The sequence below is a fragment of the Diadema setosum genome, unplaced genomic scaffold, assembly GCF_964275005.1.
Source record: "Diadema setosum unplaced genomic scaffold, eeDiaSeto1 scaffold_24, whole genome shotgun sequence".
Lineage (NCBI taxonomy): Eukaryota > Metazoa > Echinodermata > Echinoidea > Diadematoida > Diadematidae > Diadema > Diadema setosum.
The window spans coordinates 842,174-868,065 of NW_027307651.1; the positions used below are offsets into that span (position 1 = coordinate 842,174).

General features: G+C 38.6%; 2 protein-coding genes across 2 annotated transcripts in view; both read left to right on the top strand.

Annotated features, from left to right (window-relative positions):
• Nucleotides 1–17,373, top strand: part of LOC140245722 (uncharacterized) — a 29,144-nt gene extending 11,771 nt beyond the window's left edge. The window contains exons 8-10 of the mRNA XM_072325256.1: nucleotides 3,823–4,251; nucleotides 16,497–16,665; nucleotides 17,361–17,373. Of these exons, the coding sequence (XP_072181357.1) occupies nucleotides 3,823–4,251; nucleotides 16,497–16,665; nucleotides 17,361–17,373 (611 nt within the window). The remainder of the gene's footprint in view (nucleotides 1–3,822; nucleotides 4,252–16,496; nucleotides 16,666–17,360) is intronic.
• A 127-nt stretch (nucleotides 17,374–17,500) lies between these two features.
• Nucleotides 17,501–23,980, top strand: LOC140245723 (protein rolling stone-like). The gene is made up of 5 exons (XM_072325257.1): nucleotides 17,501–17,702; nucleotides 18,157–18,281; nucleotides 18,488–18,619; nucleotides 21,513–21,738; nucleotides 23,463–23,980. The coding sequence occupies exons 1-5, from the start codon at nucleotides 17,501–17,503 to the stop codon at nucleotides 23,978–23,980; spliced, it is 1,203 nt and encodes a 400-aa protein (XP_072181358.1).
• Nucleotides 23,981–25,892: the final 1,912 nt, after the last annotated feature.

The window sequence follows — 25,892 nt, forward strand, 5'->3', positions numbered from 1 at the left end:
GGAACTCGGGTTTGAAATGGCTGAGATATCCAAAATCAAGGTGAAACAAAGAGATCCTAATAAAAGTTGTGGCCTGTCGCCTTTTATTATCACTTTTTTGGTATATCTCAGCCATTTGAAAACCAATCTTCATCAAATAAACGTTGAATCCTTTTTAGAATTACATGCTCTTTCATTTTTCATAAGAGTTTCCTCATTTTCTCACTTAGGAATGATATAAACCTGAATTATCACCTCAACCAGTACTGTACAGTCCCTTTAAGCAGCTTTGTCAAAGCTGCTTTCTCAGTCTTCAGGGGTGTCCCCATTACTTGATGGGCCAGCGAAAGGGGTACTTCAATGAGAGGGTAGCTAAGAATGTGCTTAAGATCGAATGTATCTCTTGATTCAGCTGCAACAGCTAGCATACGTCCGAAAAAGTCTCTGGCTCCCTCAGTTGCGTGTACTCTTTTTTACTGCTGTTTTAGACCTCTTTGCGTTTTCTGAAACAAAGTTTAACATTTTGATTCTGGGAACTGGCTTCAGAAACCTGGAACTGGCAGCTGCACATACCTTGAAACTCAGTCCGTCTTTTCTGCCCTCGTTCGAGTGTTGTTAGGAGAAATTGCCTCGTTATCTCACTTGTCTTTGAAGAAGTTCTCGTATTTCGCACAAAGTTCACCCAGTGCAGCGTCTTCCTCTACGTCTTGAGACCTTTCCCTGCTGTTATTGTTGGCAGATATCACATAGTTGCAACATATATAACCGCCTCATCTGATGATTCAAGAATTCTAGAGAGCAATGCCTTTTCAATTGCGGCGAAATTGTATGGTGTGCCGTGTTCATATTCACCCTCAATGGCACCGTTACAAATTTAACAGCATGCTGGAAATATGGTCACTTGATCTTGATCAAATCAAATTTGCAACGTAAAAAACACCATGTTCTTTTTGTGGCATTTGGCCATTTTCTCCAAATTTTGAGACAGATTCCATAGAAGCATCATCAATAACATGTCTGTATGATCATCTTAGAGTGTACTAAATTATTAATTTTTGGTATCTCAATAGATAAGAGTATGGACAACCATATAATTATTCTTTTTTTTTTTTTGTAATGGTACCATTGAGGGTGAATATGACCGAACTTGGCACACCATATGAATGTGGCCGCGATGGAAAAGGCAAAAACACATACAACCCCTTTGTCTATGATGGCCCTTCTGAGCTCATCAATATCTCATCGAGGAACGTGGCCAGTGAGACAACGAGGCAATTTCTCCTGACAACACTTGAACGAGGGTAGAAAAGACGAACTGAGTTTCAAGATGAATGTGCAGCTGACAGTTCCAGGTTCCTGAAGTCAGTTCCCAGAATCAAAATGTTAAACTTTGCCTCAGAAAATGCAGAGATCTAAAACAGCAGTACACAGAGTGCACGCAGCCAGAGACGTTCCTGATCGAAACCTCCAATGTTCTATTTCACATGAATTCTTCATTACTGGGACAGATCAGGTTCAGCGCTATAGAAGCAAGGATTTACTCCAGAGTTCTTCAGTCAAGGGACAGTTTGCAAGATATATAATGTAGGAATGGAGGAAGCCCCAGTATGGACAAGTTATTCACCAGAAAATGTTGCATGTTTCCCACGGCAGAAGCTTTGTAGAATTGAGGAATGTCAACAACCAACTGTAAGCAGATATGCCGAGACACTTGCAAGGCCATCATGCAGAAGCTAATATGCAAATAAGAGGGCATTATCTTCGATAGGTCCAGTGACACAGACGTCTTCATCATCTTGCTGTACTGTGCCAGGTCGGATGAAGGAAAAATAATTATAGACTTTGGTTCGGGTAAAAACAAAAGGTAAGTTGATGTCTCAAAAATTGCAGCAGTTCTCGAAGAGAAGCAACCTGACATTACCGATGCACATATTGGTCTCCCCGACAGGCTGCGATTTCACTTCACGTTTCTCCAGGAAAGAGAAAGTAAAACCTTATCAAAAGATGGAAAATAGTGCAACATACATCAAATCTTTCCAGTCTCTCTCAAACGAGGAAGTAGATATTCGAGCTGCCACATTCTTCATCTGCCCACTGTATGGCTTTGCAACATTAGACATAAATGATGCCAGATATTATACAATGTCTTCAAGCGAATGAGCAGCGGAGGTGACAAAGGTACTGCCCCTTGCAAAACTGAATAAAATAATCTGCTATTTACTAATTCTCTTCCTCTCTGTGCCACAACACTTAAAAATCACATCCAAGAGCACAGTATGTTTCCAGAATGTGGAAGAGAGCCATGACAGCACGGCAGTCTTGTAGACTATGGGTGGAAATCTACCCAGAAGCACTTTGAGCCAGACTGGTACCAAGGAAGTGCAGTCCCCGCATCTCTCGAAGGCTCATCGTTCAGTCCTTCAGATAATGCAAACCGAGACGATGAGGAATCCGAATAGACATGGAGTGAGCAAAGCGATGAGAGTGATGAAAGCGATGAGAGTGATGGAAGCGTCAGTGATGACGAAGACATTCTAAAGGCTGTGTCCCGAAATATTGCGAATTTAGTTTGACTCTTCGCTCTTGGTCATAATGATGCAAATACTGTTTGCCCATGTACAAGATTTAGATATTGCCTAGTTCCTGTACTCTCTTCCATAACGTATCTAGAAGCTTTAAGTGAAGAACATTATAATATTCTGACGAGATATACAATTTTTTTTTTGTGCGCATTACGAACATTAATCTCCAACATGTGTCCAATAATGCTTTGTTTCAAAGTTTAGTTTTTGTGTTGCACAGGTTAGGATCACAGAGGGCACTACCCTAAATGGTGGAAGGGTTATACTTTTTTAATGTTTGAACAGACTAGACTTATCTCAAATCACAAGAAGGGCTGGATATAGATTTTTACAACCGTTGGACAAGATTGAGATATTTATAGAGAGTATTAACAACTATCTTCTAGAAAGTGATCAAAATCTAGGTGTCATTTTCTCTAAAACAGCGACGTCGACAATGATTGCCATGAATATATTCACCCTCAGGAGTATTACCACATAGAAAATGGGCAAATAGATGGTGAATACATACTCCAAAATAGTTGGATACCAAATAAAATATATCTAGGACCCTCTTAGATGCCGAAACTGACATCTTAATAATGATCATTCAACTCAAAATGTCTCAAAAATTTGGGAAAAGGGCCAACCGGTAGTGACGTCATACATTGCGTGATTTTGGCGGGAAGGCCAACGATGAGACCCGGCAGCAATGCATTTTTGTGATGTCCAGGGTCCATGTAAACCTCCTATGAGGTCAGTTGCTTGTCCGCTTTTCAGTTGAATAAACCTCCTGGGCCCCCGGTCTAATACTGCATATCAAACAATAATTTTCAGCCCATGTTTTTTTTTTTCATAGCTTCATTTCACAAAATATCAACGGCACCTTTAGAAACACGCATCATTAAAAAAGCATTAAGAAAAGCATCCTCCAGCAACGTTGTAACATTTTTTTTAATTTATTTTTTGCTGGTGAGGCCATCGTTTCGTTTTTCCTTTATATCCTTTGTATGTCTTTACATAACACTCAGTCTTCTATGTTAATTCTTTCTCAATAACATTTCTCTCTCACACAGAATTTTGTTTATATGGATCTTACATAACAGATAATAAGGACGAAAGCAACTATATCCGATTCTGTTGCAATGCTTATAGCAAAGTAGTTAGCGCACAGCATAGGATCCTTGTTTATTGTCATGTCAATTTAGTCCTTCTTCGTGACAATTGATGTTGGTTACCGTTAATCTACCTTTTTCGGTATCCTATCTCTTGATACTTTCAGACAAAGTTCGGTACCAGATTCAGTGGTGTCTCTTTAACATCGCCGCAGCTTCTTGCCCCCTCGTGACCGGAGGTATTTGGATAGGCGTATACGATTTCATTTCGGCAAATCAACCTATTTTCATCATAGTCTATATTAGCGTGGATATCCTCCCTACCGTCGTTTGCTTCATGGAAATTTTCCTCACCCTGATCGTCGTCCGCTTCGTGCACGTAGTTTACCCAGGATTCTACCTGATCATCTACCTGTTCTTCACTGTCATCTACTGGGCTGCTGGGGGAACGGACCAGTTTGGATACCCCGCCATATCTCCCAATCTTGATTACGAATACTACCCCGGCATCGCGACCGCAAGCGTGTTTGGCGCAACCTTGGCAGTGCTCTTGGCTCTGGCCGTGTTCAAGGGATTGTACACCCTACGTGTCAGATGTATGGATAGGTCAAGACCAGGAGCCATTCCTGCTACCGAAGCATGGGCAAAATCGCGGGGGGGTGGGGGTATGAATTCCCCCTAAAATGGTTGAGGGGAGATGGCCTGTACAATCCCCCCCCCCTCCCCCGAAACTTGAAAAAAAAAATGGAGAACGCAGAAATGTGATTTTATCAATATTGGCATATTGCATGTACGTCACCTTCAGAGAGGTAGCAGAGCTGAACGGTATTTTATCTCGTAGTATAATGTATATACATAATTTTCTCAAGCGCTCGCTAGCGAGGAAAATAATATCGACATAAGGTATGGTCCAGGCGTTGAAAACGTCAAATAATAATAGGCTTGCATGTCAACATGCTATGACGTGAGCAACTCGGGACCATCTGCAACTTATGCACGAATACAAACAAACACACACACAATAACAAAAAATATATATATATATATACCGCCATAACTGAACCCCCCCTCCATGCATTTTCAGAATCATTCCTGAAGCAATGATGACTCTGATGACTCAGTCATGATACATCTATGGGCATACACAGGGATGATCAGGGGAGTCGATTCTATCTTCTATCTAAATGTTGGGGGCAGACAAATCTTGTCCCCCAAGGAATATTCCCAGGAAGCGGATAAATCTGGAACTCTCTTTATGGAAAATTGTCTAAATAAAGCCAGAACTATGCACCAGATGGTTTTATAGCAATCATAAACAAGAAAAAGCTCCACTACAGGGTCTCTTTCGATATATTTTGTACACTTTTGATATTGACGTATTTCCTAATATTTTTATCAAAGAGTGTACACCAAAGCTTTCACTTGCACAAGTTCCCCCATATGCAGAGGCGAGGCGACGAAGGGGGGAGGGGGGTGGTTCCCCCATAAAAGTATTGGGGACAAAATATAATTTTGCTCCTCCTCCTAACTCCCGAGGTATGGAAATTTTCTTAATCTTTTTACAGAAAACTGTCCAAATATTTCAACCAAAGATGGCTGAATTTCAATTCTGAAAATAAAAATCTACCTCGAGTGAGAGAAGGATAGGCCTATACCCCTTTTCCATACCCTTCCCGTTCAGTTCTTTCTACTGAATACAGGAAGGGGCAAACATGTCATTTTGATCCCCAATGATTCCCGAAATGAGGAAAATTTTCTTGCGTTTTTTAACTAAAAAAACTGTTCAAATATCTTATCCAAAGTGTGCAACAGATTGCAGAAATTCAATTCTGAAAATTAAAAAAAAAAACTCTTCCCTCCCCTTTACGACATTTTCCTTTTTTTTTTTCTTTTTAGATTGACAGATTTCCAAATGTTTTATCTTAAGTGTGCACCATGTCCGTCGCTTCAGTTGCGAAACAAAGAACACAAAAGATCCACCGCGGGTGGGAGGGGATATCTTTTTTCAATCAACCCTTTCCCCACTTGGTTGCCCATTAAAAACTTAAGTATACTTTGGGGATTCACAGGTTTCCGAATTCCATCATAACTTTTCATTTGTATGTGTATTCTAAGAATGCAAAAACCCACTCGTATGCAGGGACGTTCATCCTGGAGGACAGGGGGGGGGGGTCAAACATGTCATTTTATTTTGTCCCTCAATAATTCCCGAAATGAGGAAAAATGTTCCTGCGTTTTGTCCAAATATCTTATCCAAAGTGTGCACCAGATTGCTGAATTTCAATTCTAAAAATGCAAATCTCTCTCGCTTGGGAGGGGAATACCCCCTCTTCCGTTCGGTCCTTTTCCTATGGACTTAGTACAGATTTAGATTGATAGATTTTCAAATGTTTCATGAAGTTTGCATCAGATGTACTTGTATTATTTCAATTCTAATAAATTTAAGAATTCCCTCATCCCCTTTTTATTCACTTTCCCCTCTCCTCCCACCCTCTGGGTTCCTATCTATTGATTTAGATTCTGCACATTTTGGGGATTGATAATTTTGTGAATATTCCACAAAAGTGCACATCAGATCATTACAATATGTCAATCCTAAAAATGCGAAAGCTCCTCCATAACTTTCATGTATAGGCCCCATTGGCGTAGGGGGGGGGGGGGGTGATGGGGGCGGTCGCTCTCCCCCCTCCCCCAAAATTTGGACTGGGGATTTGGAAGGTGTAAAAAGATAATGCGTGCATACTGTATGCATGTATATGAAGCGTATCTCTCTTTCAACTTTTCCTCAAGCAAGATCATATTTTTTTTTTTCAATATATCACTCAAAGTGTGCACCAGATCGTTGAATGTCAATTAAAAAAAAAGCAAAATCTCTCGTGCTTGGGAGGGGGATACCCCCTCCCAAACCCTCTTCCTCTGATTAGTGTGCCCTTTCTCTAGCCTTAGTACACTTTCAGGATAAAAAAACAAAATCTGAATAATTCTGAGTGCACAAGACTTATGACTTATATACCGAAAACCGGAAAGTTTCTTCATGTACTAGGGGAATATCCCCTTTTAATCAACCCTTTCCTCACTCAGTTCCCCAAGATCAGTAGTTTTTTTTTTTCTTATAATTTCCCAAATATTCCATCAAATATGCGTATACGAAATGTCTCAATTTCAACTTCAAAAAAAAAAAAAAAAGGCAAAAGCTCCCTCGTACGGGAAGGGTGGTGATAGCCTTCTCCCTGCTCCCTGCTATGGGAGAGGTATCTTGCCACCCTCTCATTGTTTGGTCTCCTCTATAGACTTGGGGTTACAGTTCGTTATTCCGAAGTTTCATTATTCCGAAAGTTCTTAAGTCCGAAGGTTCGTTATTCCGAAGGTTCATTAATCCGAAAATGAAATAAGGTTCGTTATTCCGAAGGATCGTTACGGACCCTATTTCATGTTCGGATCAACGAACCTTCGGATTAACGAACCCTATTTCATTTTCATATCAACGAGCCTTTGGAATAGCGAACCCTATTTCATTTTGGGATTAACGAATCTTCGGAGTATCGCCACGAATAATCGGATTAACGAACCCTTTATCATTTTTCGGATTAACGAACTTCTAGGATGGGGAATTTGTGTGTTTCGAGGGAACACCCCCTCCAACATCCCCCCCCCCTCCCGCTCGGGTTCTGTCGCAATCATGATATACAGTGTAAGAATTAATAAAAGAAACTTATTCAAAATGATACCATTTTTAGCCAAATTGTGTAATAACAATCGACATCAAAATATATTGCTACCTTATACAAGTGGGACTGCCCTGACTGTTTCAAATCGACAAGACACCCAAAACATGCATCAAATTGCACCATGTGCAACATCAAAATGCAAAAAGTTCTGACCGTTGGAGTAGGACACAACCCTCCCATCCCCCCCCCCCTTCGTTCGCTCCGCGGACTCGGTCGCGTTCATGATATTCGGTGTAATATAGTACAAGAAGTTTATTGAAATGATACTATTTCATAGGCAAAATTGTTCAATAATAATTTACATCAAAATGTACTCCTACCTTGAAATGTGGGACTGTTTCACTTCGATAAAACACGCACAAAAAAACCCATCAAATTGCACTATTTACAACACCAAAATGTAAAAAGTTCTCACGTGGGAGGGGGAACCCCCCCCCCCCCCCCGGTCGCTCCGCTTGCTCGGGCTCGGTCGCTTCACTCCCTCGCATCTAACCGCCGCCACCCCCCCCCCCCCCCAAGACCGAATCCTGGCTACGCCGGTGATAGGCCCCACTATTTATAGTAGGCCTACGCAGTGATGTCGCACAGGCGGAGCATGAGCTCAGATACCGACATTTTATGCATTCAATGAATGTTCCTTTTTCTTACTTGTTTTTGATAGGAAAAAATCCAAAATTTCACTAAAAATGTGCACCAGATCGCTGAATTTGAGGTCTGAAATGCAGAATCTTCCTCGTGTGGGAAGGGGAGGGGGATACCCCACCCTCCCCCTTCCCTCGCACAGATATGCCAACTCCCGAACAAGTCCCTCCCCCAACCACCACCATTAACCCTAACTAGGCCGGGGGGGGGGGGGGGGTTCCGAGGCCCCCCTCGACGTTCCGCGCGATAATCGCTAACGCGAAAAGCTATCGCCGCGACGTTTCATGACTTTTTTTCTTTCGAGTCTCTCGCATCTTTTGACACCAAAATTGCAATGCCCGGGCGCGCGGTTCCGAAGTTGTACATAAATATGTACGTGCATGTCAGACCAAAAATTGCTCAAAAACGTGAATTTGTGTACAATTTCAATGCAAACTGTGCTAACAGGCAAATTTCATAAAAGCATGATTATTTTGGGGTTTTATTGATTAAGATCAATTGATAACATATTTTCTTGTTCGGAACAATGTCGCGGACAAGTTTCATCGAAAAAAACAATGAAAAACTTAAAGTCGAAAAAACAAAGAAATACATAAGAAATTCAAAAAACAATAAAATACTTAAGAAATTTTTTTCTGATGGCACAATTTTTTTTGTCCTTGTATTTGCTCAAGACACTAAAAAGAATATTTTCACAAAAAATGTGCCCATTTTGAGCTTTATTTAGTGATTTATACGAAATTGTCTGATTTCATACATCATGATGCATAAATTAGCATAATTTAGCATAAATGATAATTTTTTTGAAAATTTAACTTCGTGGTACTTCAGATTACATCATAGGCAGTGTGTGTACCAATTTTCGTCGCGATCGCCCTGTCGATGGCCGAGATCTGGAGGGGGGGGGGGGGGGGGGCTGGGAGCCTTCCCCCCCCCCCCCCGGCTCTATGATCTTACCTAAATAGCCCGGCCTAGTTAGGGTTAAAACCGAACGATACCCCTGGGGATGATTGCTTTATTGACTTAAATCAAAAGAATTGAAAAATACAATAGCTACAGGAAAATATGTACTACTTTATGACATTCAAAGAAATGGAGATCCATATTACCATTTTATTGGTTTTATTTGGGCATTATTCAGGGCGACGCTACGTTTTTGAAAGAGGGGGAGGGGGTGTCAAAATCGCCTGTCAGTCGAGAAGAGAGAAAATCAAAATACAAGAGAAACAGCAACAAAGTCTTAATACTTTTACTGCTTGATTTTTTGCCGAAAGTCGGCCGACAAGCAAAAGAATAAAAATAAACAAAAACAAGAACAAAAAGTCATCACACCTTTCCTACCATTCCCCTCTCACTTTATATTCCATGCAAAAGGGTGGGGGTGCAAACATTCGATCCCAGCCCCCACCAAGTCCCCCCCCCCCCCACTACTCAGTACCGAAGAGTCTTCAACTGTTGAGCTCGGAGCACTCTTCTTGACTAACAATGAAAACGTGTTAAATACATATGTACGTGTATATAGCTAATCTTGGCCATGCTATTAATCTTGCAGTGTCTTCCTTCCTACATCTTGTCAAATCTTCATACATGTATGCATATTTAGCGTCACACAACAATTTTGGTTTGGTTTTATTACTGCCTTTTTCCAAATAAAACAAAAAACAAATAGATACATATATTTAGAAATTAACATTACACAACACAAAAGCCAGCTTGATGTCTTTACAATTAAATCACAGTACATATATACACACACTATGAACATGACCGTATTCGATGTATGAGACGTGTAGCATAATATCATTCACACAAAAAGAAAATATTCAGAAGCGAACCATTTAATTAACAGTTATGAATTGTGTAAATAATGATTACTTATTCATTCAGAGTATGTCACTTTTGTTCCAATCAACGAATTAAAAAAAAAACAAAGAATAAAAGAGGGGGATTTGAATTAATTGATTTTGAAATTAAGCATTTCTAGCTATTATAATTACGAAAAGCGGGAGACCGCGATCATAAGCAGCAGCTTGACATGGATCGAGGCCTCGGGGTAAAATTCGAAACTTAAATTCGATTTACATAACTGTATGACGGACGTGTCTACAAAATGGAATTAATAATCAAATCCAAAATATCGTAGTAGTTTGTGAGGTCAAAACTAAAGGGAAATTTCAAAATAGTTATCGTCTATTTGTTTTCAATAGGCATTTTTTTTATTATAATTCTGTACCCTGTGCTGTGCTGTGCTGTGCTTTGCTCTGCTGTGCTGTGCTGTGCTCTGTTGTGTATGCCATAAAATACAATTTTGTTAATTCAACGTTTGGGTATATGATACATGATTGGGTTTGTTTCTAGTGTATTTTTGTGTCGCGTGTCACATGTATGTCTGCTATATACTTCTGTATACAATAACAACAATTTTGATATGCAGCAAATTACTAAGCTCCTAATACATCGATATAAAGCGTTTATAAGTGAACATAAAAACCCCAAAATTTCTTATCACTCATACATCATTATAATTCGATAAAAGATATCTTTTCATAAGTACCTCAAAAGAATATAATTAAGTGGTTGCCTTGATTTGCTCAGGGAGATTATTCCAAACGTCTGGTCCATGGTGTCTAATTGACGTGTGAGCTATCATTAGCTTGGGATTGTGGAGGTGATAATCTTTGGAATGTCGAGTTGGGTAAGCGTGGACGCTGGAGTTCACAGTGAATATGTTGTGGAACGAGGACAGGAGGGTGTTGGGTGTGTATTTGTACATGAATATTGCGCATTGTAAAGTATACTGATGCCTACCGGTGTATATCTTAAAACATTATGCAATACCAATAACTTTTCCAAAGTGTTGCATGACAAAGAGTTGTTATGGGATGAACATTATGACCTACACAATTTAGGGTATAATTATCATAGATCACGCGCATAATGCATAACGAAAATATAATCGTCTTGATTTCCTGAAACTATAGAGTCATGGGTACGAAAAATGTAGTATTGTATGACACTGTAGCTTGAATGGGCAGCAAAGACAGATAGAGCAATTGATTTCTGTGGTCATGGGGTTAGCAAATTGAGGAAATAAACTGAAATCATCACTTGTAAAATAAAAATTTTTGATAAATGTATTAACAAGTAATATCGTGTTAGGAGGTAATCTGTGGCAAGCACTCTTTAAGATTCAAGAGCAGCTACTGCCGATTAACCATTTTTATGTGTTTCATTGCCTCTCTCACCTGTATTACTGTTCAATTCTATGATTATGATGATTTATATCATTTGTTTATAGCAATTTATCACCCAATGTATATCATGCAGAAAGTCATGCACAGGCTCAGAAAGAGTGTTAGATACCTTCTTTTGGCGCTGAAGCGCTAGGTAGAGAGTGTAAAATATTTATCCTATAAGTACATAATTTTTGTACACAGAGTATATAAGTTGTATTTTATAGGTGTCATTTACTTTACTTTACATTACTTTAACTGTAACTCGTAAAATGAATTTCATGATTTGTTGACGATGTTCTTGGACCGAATCGACGTCATGTGGGGTTGGTTTTCTCCTCAAATTCGACTCATGATTCTGATGTGGAAGCTTAGAAGATCCGGGACATTGTTAAAAGTGGGTGCACTTCACGAGTTCGACAACCACGAGCCATACAGCCCAAGAGTAACGCAGTTAATGAGTAATGGAGTCATGGAGTCAATGAGTCATACAGCACCACAGCTATTAGACACTATCTAAGGAAGAAAAAGGCCTAGAGCTCGACATCAAGTAGAAATAGGACCACGAGTTTATATGCGGTCCACCAGTCGTCACAAGGCATATAAGGCCCATTACATCAAGGGGCTTAATTTACGCAGTGTCGGACTCTTGGGCCTTGTTTGCCTAGTTTCGGACTCGTGGAGCTTTTTTGCCTATGATATCGAGCTCATGGTCCACTTTTGCCTTGCGTCGAGCTGCTGGACCTTTCCTTTCTTTCTTTCTTTTTTGTGTTTTTGTTTGGCCCAGTGCCGATTTCATGGGCTGATGACTCAAGGACCTTTTTCTTTTAAAATCGAGCTCTTGGGCCGTATAACTTGCGGATCGGGCTGGTGGAATTACCCAATTTGAAGCAGATGGTGGTATTGTGATAAAATATCTGACTGAACGTAAAAGAGAGCAAAGTAGACGTCCGGCCAGGAGATTTCCCACTACACAAACTGCACAAGAAATGCGATATTCTACACTTTAATCATAAATGTATGTCACGCCAAATCGAAATAAATTCTTTTACGTGTTAGCTTCTGGACATAACTTTACCGTGTCATTATTTCACCTTCAAACTTTTCATACAAATTGATTTCGTTTCCATATCAAAATCAAACTTTGCATTAACATAATCATCTTAGCACGCCCTTTCCCGCAACTTGGCATCATGTTTAAACGATGTGATTTTTCCAGCACATCATGGTGTGAATTATGTGTATATAAAAACTTATAATGACGTTTTTGCCCGTCAGGTAATACATACTGTAACACTTATTACAGATGTCGATTGCGGGTATGGTATATTTAAGACTGTTTTTTTTTTTTTTGTTCCGATATTGGCCAGAAAATTTTCAGCATAAAGGCTGTTAAGAAATTATGATAGTAAAAATGTACATCTATAGGCCCACCATACATACATGTACATTGCATGAAAGAGAACATTTCTACAGATTAGACGATGGCCACATTCATGATGTAGGATATCTTTATGTAAAGTCAATTCAATATGGGAGATGAAACAGAGATAGAGAGATGAAGTGGAGATGGGGAGATTTATGATACCATAAAACAGTCATAGCCTACATTCTTACCTTTTTCAAGGTTGTGTACATCAAGTATGGGTTACAGCGTGTATGTGTGTCTTTGTGTGTGTCTGTCAGTCTGTCTGTGTATGTGCCCGTGTGATTAGAGAAATCATATTTCAGTCAGAACTTTGGCCACAGTGGAAAGAGTAAACAGCATAGTCATGATAGTGTCAAAATAAGAAATTGCGGTAAGTGTGCTTATTCGAAATCATTTTCATACACATGTCACATATGCGAATTTTACTAATAGGCACGTTCATACTCCCTTTAACCTTGAACCTTGAGCTATGTCTGCTGTAAAACATGTATGTTTTATTTCACGTGATCTACGGGATATGTCACGTGATCTACAAACTAGCAAACAAGCAGCTGTATTTCCCCCACAATATCATAGTTATTACTACGAAGGGACTGTGTTTGTTTCGAAAGGGCCATAGCAACAAAGTTAGTGCTCTCAATCCCCAATTTTTCGAGAACTGTAACGACTGGTGATCATAAGGATAGCACACATGTGATCCTTACGCAGACATAAGATTGAAACATTAATTCGCTTTGTTTTATATTCTCCGCCAATGTCTACTTACAATGGATAAGAGATCCGTCCTCTTTCTTCTGTTAATATTGATTGCTTCTTTGTTCTGTGGCGCCACTGCACAAGGTAATTATGGCTTTGCTTTCATTATACATTCAATTGAGTAATATCACTGAAATGAGTTGTTCAAAAGACAGACCTGCACATAAAATCACGTATGTAATATATTCATTATAATTTGAGGTAGAATGCCTGACAGCGCATTTCTGTAATAATTGTAATTTCATATTTTCACATATTTTGTTCCAGATGCCAGATGTTTGTATCTGTAAAATTACGGATGTCTTCTCTCGTTTCAATGCAAAGGTTATCCTGCTACTCACAGTTGGCGGTGGGTGATTTTGTTGTTTATGTTGTTTGTATATGATGCATTACATCGGTGCATTAGCAGAGTATTCAGAGTAAACATTTATAAATACTAAGATAGAATTTTCAAATGATTATGAGAGTTATTGTTGAAAGAACGTCAGGCCAGTAATTTTTGGTCAAGTTTGATAAAGAAATATTAGATCTAAGATCAGCTCTATGCAACTCTGTCCAATTATTGCACGTATGTAAATGCCATAGAAGAAAATGGACTTACGAAATACTCATGCAAAAACTAATCCATGAATGAAGTAGCGCCTCACCCAAAAATCAATTAAAGCCGCATACCACGTTCTCGCTCTAATGATATATCAAACATAATTTTTCAAGGCATTAAGCTTTTGGTCTAAATCCTACTCCGAGAATCAGCTGGTGTGGCTGGTTTAAATATGAGATTGAGTCTCTGTATATCGTACAACAACCCATACCGTGCCTTTCTGCCCATAAATGGGAAAGAAAAAACACACAAACGTGAATTGCTCTGGAAAGGGAAAAGAGTAAAAATGAATAGAAGTAATAAAAGTTAAGAGTTTTATCGCAAAACGAATTAAATCCATTGTTGTTAAGGTGAGATATTTGTGATTAACCAGTTCCATACTGAATTCTGAAATCCTCATAGACTTAGTACACAGGTCACCAGGTTTCCGTATGAAATGGGTTAATTCTGCTTAAAAATAGAAAATAGTAAGAACATACAGAATATCTTTAATTATAACTTCCAGAACATTTCTTGTTATATTACAAGTGAGATAATATCGGAAAGGTTTAACTTTGCTCTAAATGATTATGGAATGACTTTGAAAAGTTAAATAAAAGGTACTTATATAATAATGAAAAAAAATATGATAGTGATAAAACACTCACTATGGCGTTTGCCCTGCTTTATAGAAAATCCAATCATGGAAAAGTCCACGCCTTGTATTTTGTAATTGAGTATATGAATATAAGAACGACCCAAGTCCATGGAAGACCATTTCGAGTAAACTAAAAAAAAAAAAAAAAAAAAAAAAACTTCATATCTTTTTTATTTGTCCAATAATATTCTATTTAACTGTGATGGGAAGGCAACATTGTATATACAAATTAGAACATATGTTATATTATTATGACAATTAACATTTACATTAATTGTGGAGAGGACATTTTGTGTGGTGGACTTGGGTCGTTCTTTGATTCATGTGGACTTGGGTCGTTCTTTGATTCATATACATGATATTCTGCTATAGAGATGAGAGAAGGATGAGAGAGGGCGCTATAATATGAATGTAAGAATGACCCAAGTCCTTCATTCTTACATTAATATAAGATTTAACTCATTCATTTCAGGCACTTCCGGGGGTAATTAGGATTTATCATTTGTACACAAGATGAGTCCATGCATAAGGTACAATTTCCCATGTCAAACTGAATTTGGCCAAAAATTGGACTTGGGTCGTTCTTATATTCAGGTCTTAAATTCCCTTTACTTTGATGAAAATGTAATTGGAGACATGCTAGATTTACATTCTCTGGACATTTGCCATGTTCAAAATTATAGTATGATCTATGCAGACTCGATGCACGATAGAGGGGTGGACTTGCATTGTTTATTCACCATAAAATGAAATATAAAGCAAAGACATGCCTTTAAATCTTAACTTGGTCGGAAATATTACCAGAAAATACAATAGGAAAAAGAGATTCACTTACCGGTGAATTGGGATAATGTTTTGCGAGAAAGAAATCACCGCCACAACAGGTCATGGGTATTCGAGCTTGGATCTGCCTGAACCGCTATAGCGTCTCCGTGGCCGAGCGGTTTAAGGCGTTTGTGTTCCAAGACAAAAACCCGGGTTCGAGTCCCGGCGGGGACCAATTTTTCAACTCTTGCACTTTTCCTAAAAAGGAGGGACAGTAAGAGGTATAATGATGCCAAAGCAACGCACCAATTTCTCCTTTCTTTCTCATATCTCACTATGTATTATGATACATTATGTGACCGTGCATCACAAAACCAACAAAAAGTCGCACCCCTTGATTTTACGTGAGGATTCAAAAGAAATGAAAAGGGCCAACCAAGTCAATTTTGAATTGTTTTCATATTTTCTGAAAGAGCTATTCTTCTTCTACATTATACATGCGATGGGGATCATGAATGGAACAGTGTTTTTCAAGAAATTCTTCTGCAACCCGTATTTTGTTTTTGTAGAATTAATAGTGAGATAAAGTTATGTCTTTGAGGACCCTTTCCATTTCTTTGCACTAAATAAAAGAAATCTTTGCATTGCACTTACTGACCTTGTAAACATAGGTTTCAAAACTGTGTTCCAATCTGAAACATTTAACGTGCAAGAACAGTTTGAATAGAAACACTGTATTTCCATCATGGTGACAACTAATTTGCGTATTATACAAATTCAACTGTTTTGCCCCATTTGATTTCTTGGGACTCTTAGTATGGTGTTTAGGAAACCATAACGAGTTGCACTGCACTGGAATTCCTACAGTTATGTGTTGTGATGGGTCAAATTTTATTTTGACTCGACTAAAATGTAGAATGTAACATAACTGTGCTTAATTCCAAGTTCTTCATTTTGCAGCCTGTCCATGAAACAATGGAAGATATGTCAGGAGATCGAGGCATTTTGCTAACGATGCAAATACTCGAATTTTCTCCGTTGTAATTTCAGTGATAGACACTGTCTCCAGCGTTCAAGGATGGAAAGGGGAAGACATCCTACTGCCATGCCACTTCCAAGGGGAGCCTGCAACTGTGGCCTGGGTCAAGGAGAGCGTATTACATCAGCAGGTGCCCAAGGCTCAATTTGTCGATGGGAACTTTGAGAGCTTAGAGGAAAGGTTCGATATGGACAGGAATTTTAGCCTCGTCATCTCTGACTTGAAGGTGGCCGATGAGAGTCTCTACCTTTGTCAATTGGTTTTGAAGAATTTGGACAAATTCGAGAATTCCGTCCATTTGACGGTTAACTGTAAGTTATCCTTTGCTATTTGATCGTAAAAGTCGTCACTTTACCACATTCAAATAGCAATGCATCATATGTTGGAGATGTTGTCATTATGTGCGTATACACGAGATTGATGTGGACCATAAAGATACAATATCAAATACACAAAAATCGGAGCCGTAAATAGTGTGCAAAACCTTTCTTAAACAGCATCACAAATTACAAAGCCATAAATGAGATTAAACTTCATGGTTATGGCCCTTCAAGTAAGATTTGAATGCCAGAAATGGAACTTTGCAAAATTCTGAAGACACATTGAGTAGCAGCTGCTGTGTCAATCATACATGACACGAGATATGTAATAAGTATTTTGTTATACATTGGCCAGGGTTTTATCTTCCTGGCATTGTTCGTGTTCAATAGCAAACCATACCAGAAATATATGACACTTCTTTTTAACGAGAAAGATGAAATCTGTTAAAATTGTCTTAGATATTTTCTGACTTAAAAAAAAAACAAACAACAGCAACAAACTCAAATTGTAACTATCAGATATGTGACATCCCATGATTTTCCTGTTTTCCCTAGCGATGGCATCTAAACATACAATCGAAAAATGCGTCAATGAGAGTAAGTCCTGTCAAAGCAGGTGTACGTACCGACCTCCCCCTAACGCTCCTTCCATTGCACTTACGTGTGTCGTGAGTGGATTCAAGCCCGACGTTTCTATGATGTGGACCACTGAGTCTGGAAGGAGACTAAAATCCATGGCTTCTCGACAGACAACACTATCTGACGGCACATATGAGAGGTTCGAGAAAATCGAGGTTTCAGTCAAACATGGGACAGAGAAAACCCTCGCGTGCATAGCTACCGGTGACTCGGTGAATGGAACGTCGACCAGGAAAATCACTCTTCTACCTTTATCAGGTTTTTTGGAAATTTTTGAAGTTCCTTTTTTTTTTCTTAATGATAGCGTGTCTTATTAAAACTTCTACCGCCACTACAACTACGAAAAAAAAGTATGCACGACAAAAATATAAGCAATCAATACTTCACCGAACGTTTTCATTCTGATTTGTCACAGGGTAGTTCTAAGAAAACGAAACTGATTGACAACACAAACGAATGTGAGTTAACCTTGCTATCAAAAACAATTGCATTAAAAAAAAAGGTTTAGCTAATATAACGCCAAAGGCCTTGTGTTTGTGTACAGCTGTTGTAATCGTAAAGTCAACTTTAATACACGTCTGTGGCGCTACGGCTACACCAAATATCACCGACGTATTGAAAAAATATCGAGGTACTCATAAACATATTTAATGACTTTAGCTCTAGTATTTAGTGAATAACGTGTTTTTACCGTATCTATATCGAATTTCAGGAGAACGGGATATTGTCGGTCTCATCTTCGGACTAGTCATTGGTATACCAGCTGCCGTAACCATCCTGGTTCTCCTTGTTGCAAACTTTTGGCACAAATACGATCAGAACTTCGTACCGCAAAGAGGTGTCGTTACATGTTTCTCTTTATTCATTTGTTTGTTTGTTTTCTTTCTTCATTAAACCAGTGAAAAGGCATGAACGATATGTCGAATTGCAGCATTTATACAATTGAAATTGTTTTAATCAACCATTTCTGCCATGAATGCGTAATAATTTTGTGACAAACTCAGCAATAGATTGAAAAAAGAAATCACTGTTCACTTTGTCCTGTTTCGGAGGAATTTACATCGACCGTGCAGACAACCCTGAATAGTGAAGATGAGACCAGAAAGTGGTACTCCATTAAATGGGCGGACTTCAAACTTTGTTGTAGACGACTTAGGGACGTGTCCACACAACACGTGAGTATGACGTCGGGATGACATGTGTAACATTACTCTACAAGGAGTCAAAAAGTTAATCAGCTAAATCTTACTTCGAGCTTCATTGTCAATTTGCGACAATGAAACTGAATACGGTACCAAAAATGCCATGCGAACACTGGTGGAATAGTAAGTTTAATCGTGCATAATCACTTTTTACCTCCTGATTCTATACGATTTTTTTTTCTTTTTCCCTGTTTTGGAATTTGCGTCACTTTAATGTCTCATGTCTCAAGGATCTTGTATCTGAATTACTTTTTTTTAATTGAATTAAATTGCTGAAACTGCACTGGTCTTACACTCGAGATGCATTCATCAGTTCCAGCACGTTTATTTCCGTACTTCACTTGACGTCTATACATAAATACTAGGAAAAAATACAAACAAGCAAGGTATAAAATATGATATAATGCGGATCATGGCTAGAAAGTGTGTCACTATACACGTGTATCTAAAAGACAATTCTCAATGACATGTGAAATATTAAGGAATTGCAAAAGTAAAGTTTGTAGCCACGGGTTCTAGCAACAACAAAATGTCAATGTTAAATTTGTTTTGCAATGGAGATAGGACACAAAGTACTAATGACGAAATTATAAGAAAGCTAAAATAACAAGGTACAGAGGGCGAAAGAAGTAAAAAAAAAAAAAAAGCGAGGAAGAAAAGGGAAAGAGAAAAAACAAACAAACAAAGAAAAATGAATAGGAACTGAGTGAAAGAATAACCATATTTATGTTAATACACAAGTATACGAGCATTTATTTCATTTCATTTTCATTTCATTTATTTTCCACATCCTGATAAAAAGCATTTACAAAAAATACAGGAACGATACATACACAGTAGGACATTGGAACAATACAAGAAAAATAAGTCCAACTTACAAGAATTTTACAACAGACAAACACAACATAAAAGCAGTTATTTCAGATTGTTGGGGGATCAACATAGACCGTTGGTCTTTCTATGGCTGATCCCAATTGTTACAGCAAAGGATAGTTACATTGATGCAATACACACAAGAAAAACTATACTACAGAAAGTGCACAATACATATAAGAAGGCAAGAGTAATCAAAGTGTGGTGCGTGTACACTGCATAAAACTTCAAATTTATAATATATCTTTATGAACAAGGAATGATTTGTATTTTCTTTTAGATATTGAAAGTCTATTAGACAGCTTTATCACATTTGGCAAGTCGTTCGATAGAACAGGTCCCGTATATTTGAAAGTGTATCTTGAAATGCAATACTTAAAATTTGGGATATATATAAAAGTATATATCTAGAGCCAAGCTCATAAGGAGTTAAAAAGTATGAGTATACTATGGTAGAGATTATCATGGATTATATGGGAGCATAAACAGTGGACCCAGAGGTAAAGCAACCGTACAGTGCAACTTGATCAGCCATGCATTAGAAGAAGATGATATAAGATAACATGTAAAATGATTTTAAACAGGCAAGTTAATTTCATTAAGTAACAATAATTCGAGTGTTTGTTTAAAAAATCAACAGAGAAGAAAATTTTACTACATGTACGGGAAGATCATTCCAGAATTTGGGTCCGGTGAGAGCATTTTTTTTTTTCGGCAAAGAGTGTGCGAGTACGTGAAGGTAAAATAAATATCTTTGTCTTGTGGGGTAATGAATTGCATGAACTGCACAATTTGTTTTTTTTTTTCCCTGAATATATGCGTTAATATGTCACACAAGTCGTTGGCTGATAACTGATTCATAAATGTGCCTAAGTTTACAAAAACAGATTAGCAACCTTAAGGACTCTGTTTTCAAAAGAAGAGATAATTCACGTAACAATGAAAACCAGGTAGGTTGGCTGATCGAATAGCTCGTATTTGGAAATTATTTCTCAATGTGTGATTTTGCATAATACCCCCAGGCAAGTAAACCATAATTCAGATAAGGTGAAATAAGAGTGGACTATAATTATTTCAAAATATATTTTGGCAAAAAAAAAATGTTTGAGCTTGTCAAGATTCCAGTATCTCTTTGAAAGCATCTTAGATCAAAAAATCTATGTGATATTTCCATGATAATTTTTGGTCAATTCAAAAACCTAAAAATTTGAACCGTTCAACTCGACTTAAACAATCATTATTTGAAGAGTTTGTTTGCAAAAACCGATAAGTCCATATTTGTCAAATGGAGATATTTGCGATTAAAGGTCAAGAAATGTAAAGAGAATAATAAGAAAATGTTTGCTTCTTTTGGCCATAACTTCAAAAATGTACCTTTATATGTAGTGACCAATATATCATTTAAAAGGTATTATTTTGTACTTTATGACAGAGACCGTACTTCAAAATCTTCAAAAATGGACTTATCGGTTTTTGCAAACAAACTCTTCATTTATTCTTATATCGTGACATTGAGAGGCAACTTGTTTGCTTGAATCCACATTTGAACTGACTTTAATTCTCTGTTCACTTCATCTAAACGTGCTGTTGGGTTTCGGTGTGAAAGAAGATATTAGCATCATCGGTAAAAAGAATTAATGACAAAATAGATAAATATTTGAAATCATTTAAATGACAAAAAAAAAAATAATAAAGTCGGCCAAAGGGAGATTCTTCAGGAACTTCAAAAGATAGTGTGGGAATTATTTTGCATATGTTTCGTACATTTTAAAATCATGCACTCATATCCACATGCGTAAAGCAACAATGACGTGTTTTTTTTTTTTTTTTTTTTTTTTTTTTTTTTTTTTTCATGAGTAGAGACTTTTACCAATTTTCAATGATGTCGTCCGGGCCTTATGTATGCGGATTCATTTGAACAGCTTGTTTGAAATTGCTGTTGATATCGTCGAAAGCTCTTTCAAAATTTTTGTTTGTTTTTTTGTTTTTTCAGCCACGAATACCATTCTGGTTTTACGCATTCTATCGGACCGCACTCGCCACCTATTTCTTCGTATTTTTTATAACGTACGTTGTACTCGGAGTGAGGGTACTGGGCGCGAAGTTCTTCATTTACCTCCCGGTCTGGGCGTATACTGCCTCCGTGTGTTATGTGTGCATTGCCTTCTTTAACGTTGCGATGGACTTCGTGAAGAACAGGGAAAACGCAGCATTTGAAGGTATTCATATAGCTGGGCTTGAATGGCGGGGGAGGTTGAAGCTAAACATGAAAGGCAACGAGAGGTTCTGTTATAAAGTCTAACTTTAATCCACGACCCAAGGTTAGCGGTGACCCGAGACCACAACATTTGATGTTTGGCTACCAGATTTCGAAAAAGGTTTTGTGGCCCGATACTGTCGAGCCTTGTACATCATGTATATGGTTTGTGACCCTGCATCACAAAAACAACAGAAAGTCGCCCTACACGGATTTTAAGCTATTAAAAGCAGATTATACAAGAGCACACTTTAAGCTTTAAAATGATGTATAACTCAATTCTAATGGACTCTTTCAACATATCTGAATATTGGAAAGACAGAACACAGTTTGGAAAGGTGTGTACTGAGGAAAGAGGCTTTGAGTTATTGTCATAGGGTGGATAATTCAAGAGCTTAATCTGACCGTGAGCCGTGCTGAGTGCAGTAGATGGAACAAAATCAGGATATAAAAATTCATACTCGCAGTAAGCCGAAAATGATCGTGCTCTATACACACATTCTAATCATGACTAATAATAACTTTCAAAGCAGTAGTATCCTCCTTTAAAAGATGATTAGAGTTGAAGGTGAAGAGTGTGAAAAGTGTTTTTTAAGAAATGAAAGGGGACTCTAAGACACCTAATCACACTACTCTAAACTACAAAAAGTGTTCCAGAAAACTGCTGCTAAAAACACAATTTCCAATTTTGTTTATGATCTCAAACTTTAGCAAAATGTAGAAGATTTGCTCTTTTAGAAAACATGATTGACTAGGTTGACCAATTTCACCTATTTTCATTCCGAAAAAAAAAACAACAACAACAAAAGTTTGTGCGAATTTTTGTTGATTTTGTATTGCACTATTATGCATCCAAATGTTTCTTCGCAAAGGCTGTCTATGCCAGGCTCGATATTTTTATGTGGTTACCCCTTGACAAAGCCTTATGCTAAACACGCCGTTTTGACATTGTGGTTACGTGCTGTGACGAATTGTGAAACTCTGCTGACTTAGCAATAGAATGATTTTTCAGGTGCTTTAAAATACACATGCACACACACACACACGCACACACACGCGAACAACAGCCAATTATAGAAAATTGTGATGATGTCAAACAAAGCAGTTACGCTTCTAAACCGTTTCTTTCATGGTCTATTTTCTTGAAATGAGTAGGGAAGACTCGTTTGCTCATATATGCCAATTTTCGTTTGGTCATATATGCCAATTTTCGTTTCCTTTTGACAATGTTTGAATTATACTTCATATCAAACAATAGTTTTCAATCCATATTTTTTATAGCTTCATTTCACAAAAAATATTAACGGCACTCTTAGAAACACGCGTCATTAAAAACGAAATTAAATGTATTCTCTAGCAACGTTGTAACATTTTTTGCTGCTCGTTTCTCCATTATATCCTTTACATGTCTTAATATACCACTCAATCGTCTGTGTTAATTATTTCTTAATAACCTTTCTCTCACACACACAGTTTTGTTTATATGAATCTTACATAACCGGTAATAAGGGCGAAACCAACTGTACCCGATTCTCTTGTCATGCTTATAACAAAGTCGTTAGCGCACAGTATAAACAGGCATAGGCCCTTAATCATTTTCGTTTCTTTTTAGTCCTTTGTCGTGACAGTTTCTGTTGATTACCGTTAATCTATCTTTCTTGATCCCATATCTTTTGATACTTTCAGACAAAGTTCGGTACCAGATTCAGTGGTGTCTCTTTAACATCGCCGCAGCTTCCTGCCCACTCGTAACCGGAGGTGTTTGGATAGGCGTATACTATGCCGTTTCGGTTGCAAATCTACCTATGTTCATCATAGTCTACATTAGCGTAGATCTCCTCCCTACCGTCGTCTGCCTCTTCGAAATCTTTCTCACTCAGATCGTCGTCCGCTTCGTGCACGCAATTTACCCAGGCTTCTACCTGATCATCTATTTGCTCTTCACTGTCATCTACTGGGCGGTTGGGGGAACGGACCCTGGTGGACGCCCCTACATATCTCCCATTCTCGACTACGAATACTACCCCGGCATCGCGACTGCAAGCGTGATTGGTGCAACCTTGGCAGTGCTCTTGGCTCTTGCCGTTTCCAAGGGATTGTACACCCTCCGTGTCAGATGTATGGATAGGACAAGGACAGAAGCCATTCCTGCTACCGAAGAGTCGTCAACTGTTGCGCTCGAATCACTGACAACGTATTTCTGATGGCAGTACCCTCACCACTGACAAACTGTTCTTGACTAACAATGAAAACGTATTAAATGCGTGTATAATATAGCTAATCTCGGCCATGCTATGAAATCATGCAGTGTCTTCCTTCCTACACCTTGTCAAATCTTCATACATGTATACATACATAACATCACACAGCAAATGCTGATGACTACCAGTGTATATCTTAAGACATTATTAAATATCGATAACTTTCCCAAAGTTTTGTTTGACAAAGAGTTATTATGGGATTAACATTACGTTCTACACAATTTAGGGTGTAATTATGATTATGATTATGATGATGCCTTCTTTTGAGGCTGAAGTGCTAGGTACAGAGTGTAAAAGATTTCTGCTTTAAATATGAAATTTTGTACACAGAGTATATAAGTTGTATTTTATAGCACTGGCGTAGCCAGGGGGGGGGGGGGGCGATGGGGGCGGTCGCCCCCCCCCCCCCTAAGATTTGGACCGGGGATTTGGGAGGCGGAAAAAAAAATGCGTGTATACTGTATGTGTGCACATGAAGCGGGTCTCCTTTGCAACCTTTCATCAAATAAGATATTTTTTTGAATATTTCACTCAAAGTGTGCACCAGATCGTTGAATTTCAATTCAAAATATGCAAAATCTCTCGTGCTTGGAAGGGGGTATCCCCCTCCCAAACCCTCCCCCTCTGTGCCTCTTTCCCTAGCTTAGTACACTTTTTAGATTTACGCACACACACAAAATATGAATAATTCTGAGTGCACAAGACTTATCACTTATATTCCGAAAACTCAAGGTTCCCTCATGACTTGTATAAGGGGAATTTCCCCTTTTAATCGACCTTTTCCTCCCTCAGCCCCCCCCCCCATATTTTCCCAAATGTTGATTCCATCAAATATGCGTATACGAGATATCTCAATTTCAGGCAAAAGCTCCATCGGAAGGGAAGGGTGGAGATAACACTCGCCCACGCCTTCTCCCTGCTCGCCCGCCCCTCCCCCCCCCCCCCTTCCGCCATGCATAGAAGTAGACTGTGGCTATACCCAGATCGCTTTATTTCAATTCTAAAAACGCAAAAGCTCCGCGAGCGGGAGGGGGAATCCCCCTTCCCCTAAGCTCTACCTCACTAGACTTTATACATTACACACAGGTGGTGCACATTCGGAATAAGAGCTAAATTCCGTGATTTTAACACTTCGATGAAAAAGTATTGCACCAAAAATTTGCACCAGATCGCTGAATTTCAGGTCTGAAAACACAAAATCACCTTCGTGTGGGAGGGGATATGCCCCTATCTATACACCCTCGTGTGCATGCTTTTTCTGTTTGATTGCTGAACTGCAGACAGCGTTCATGATATTCAGTGTAAGAATTAATACAAGAATATCATTTAAATGACATACCATTTTATAGGCAAATTGTTCAATAATAATCTACACTAAAATATACTGCAACCTTAAACAAGTGGGACTGTTTCAACTCGTTAAAACACGCAAAAACATGCATCAAATTGCACCATTTGCAACATCAAAATGCAAAAAGTTCTCACCGTGGGAGGGGGGACACCCCCCTCCCACACCCTCCCCTCCCCCTTCGCTCGCTCCGCTCGCTCGGGTTCAGTCGCGTTCATGATATTCAGTGAAAAGAATTAACACAAGAAGTGTATTTAAATTGTACCATTTTATAGGCAAATTGTTCAATAATAATCTACATCAAAATATACTGCTACCTTAAACAAGTGGGACTGTTTCTCGTCGATGAAACGCGCAAAAACATGCATCAAATTGCACCATTTACAACATCAAAAAGCAAAAAGTTCTTACCGTGGGAGGGGGGACACCCCCCTCCCACACCCTCCCCTCCCCCCTCGCTCGCTCCGCTCCGGCTCGGGTTCAGTCGCGTTCATGATATTCAGTGAA

Bases quoted from the DNA above. Each gene is read 5' to 3' on its own strand.
- LOC140245723 (XM_072325257.1), top strand. From the start codon at position 17,501: ATGATGTGGACCACTGAGTCTGGAAGGAGACTAAAATCCATGGCTTCT. The intron at 18,282-18,487 runs GGTGTCGTTACA...TCACTTTGTCCT, and splicing joins AGAACTTCGTACCGCAAAGA to GTTTCGGAGGAATTTACATC. The intron at 21,739-23,462 runs GTATTCATATAG...TGATACTTTCAG, and splicing joins GGAAAACGCAGCATTTGAAG to ACAAAGTTCGGTACCAGATT.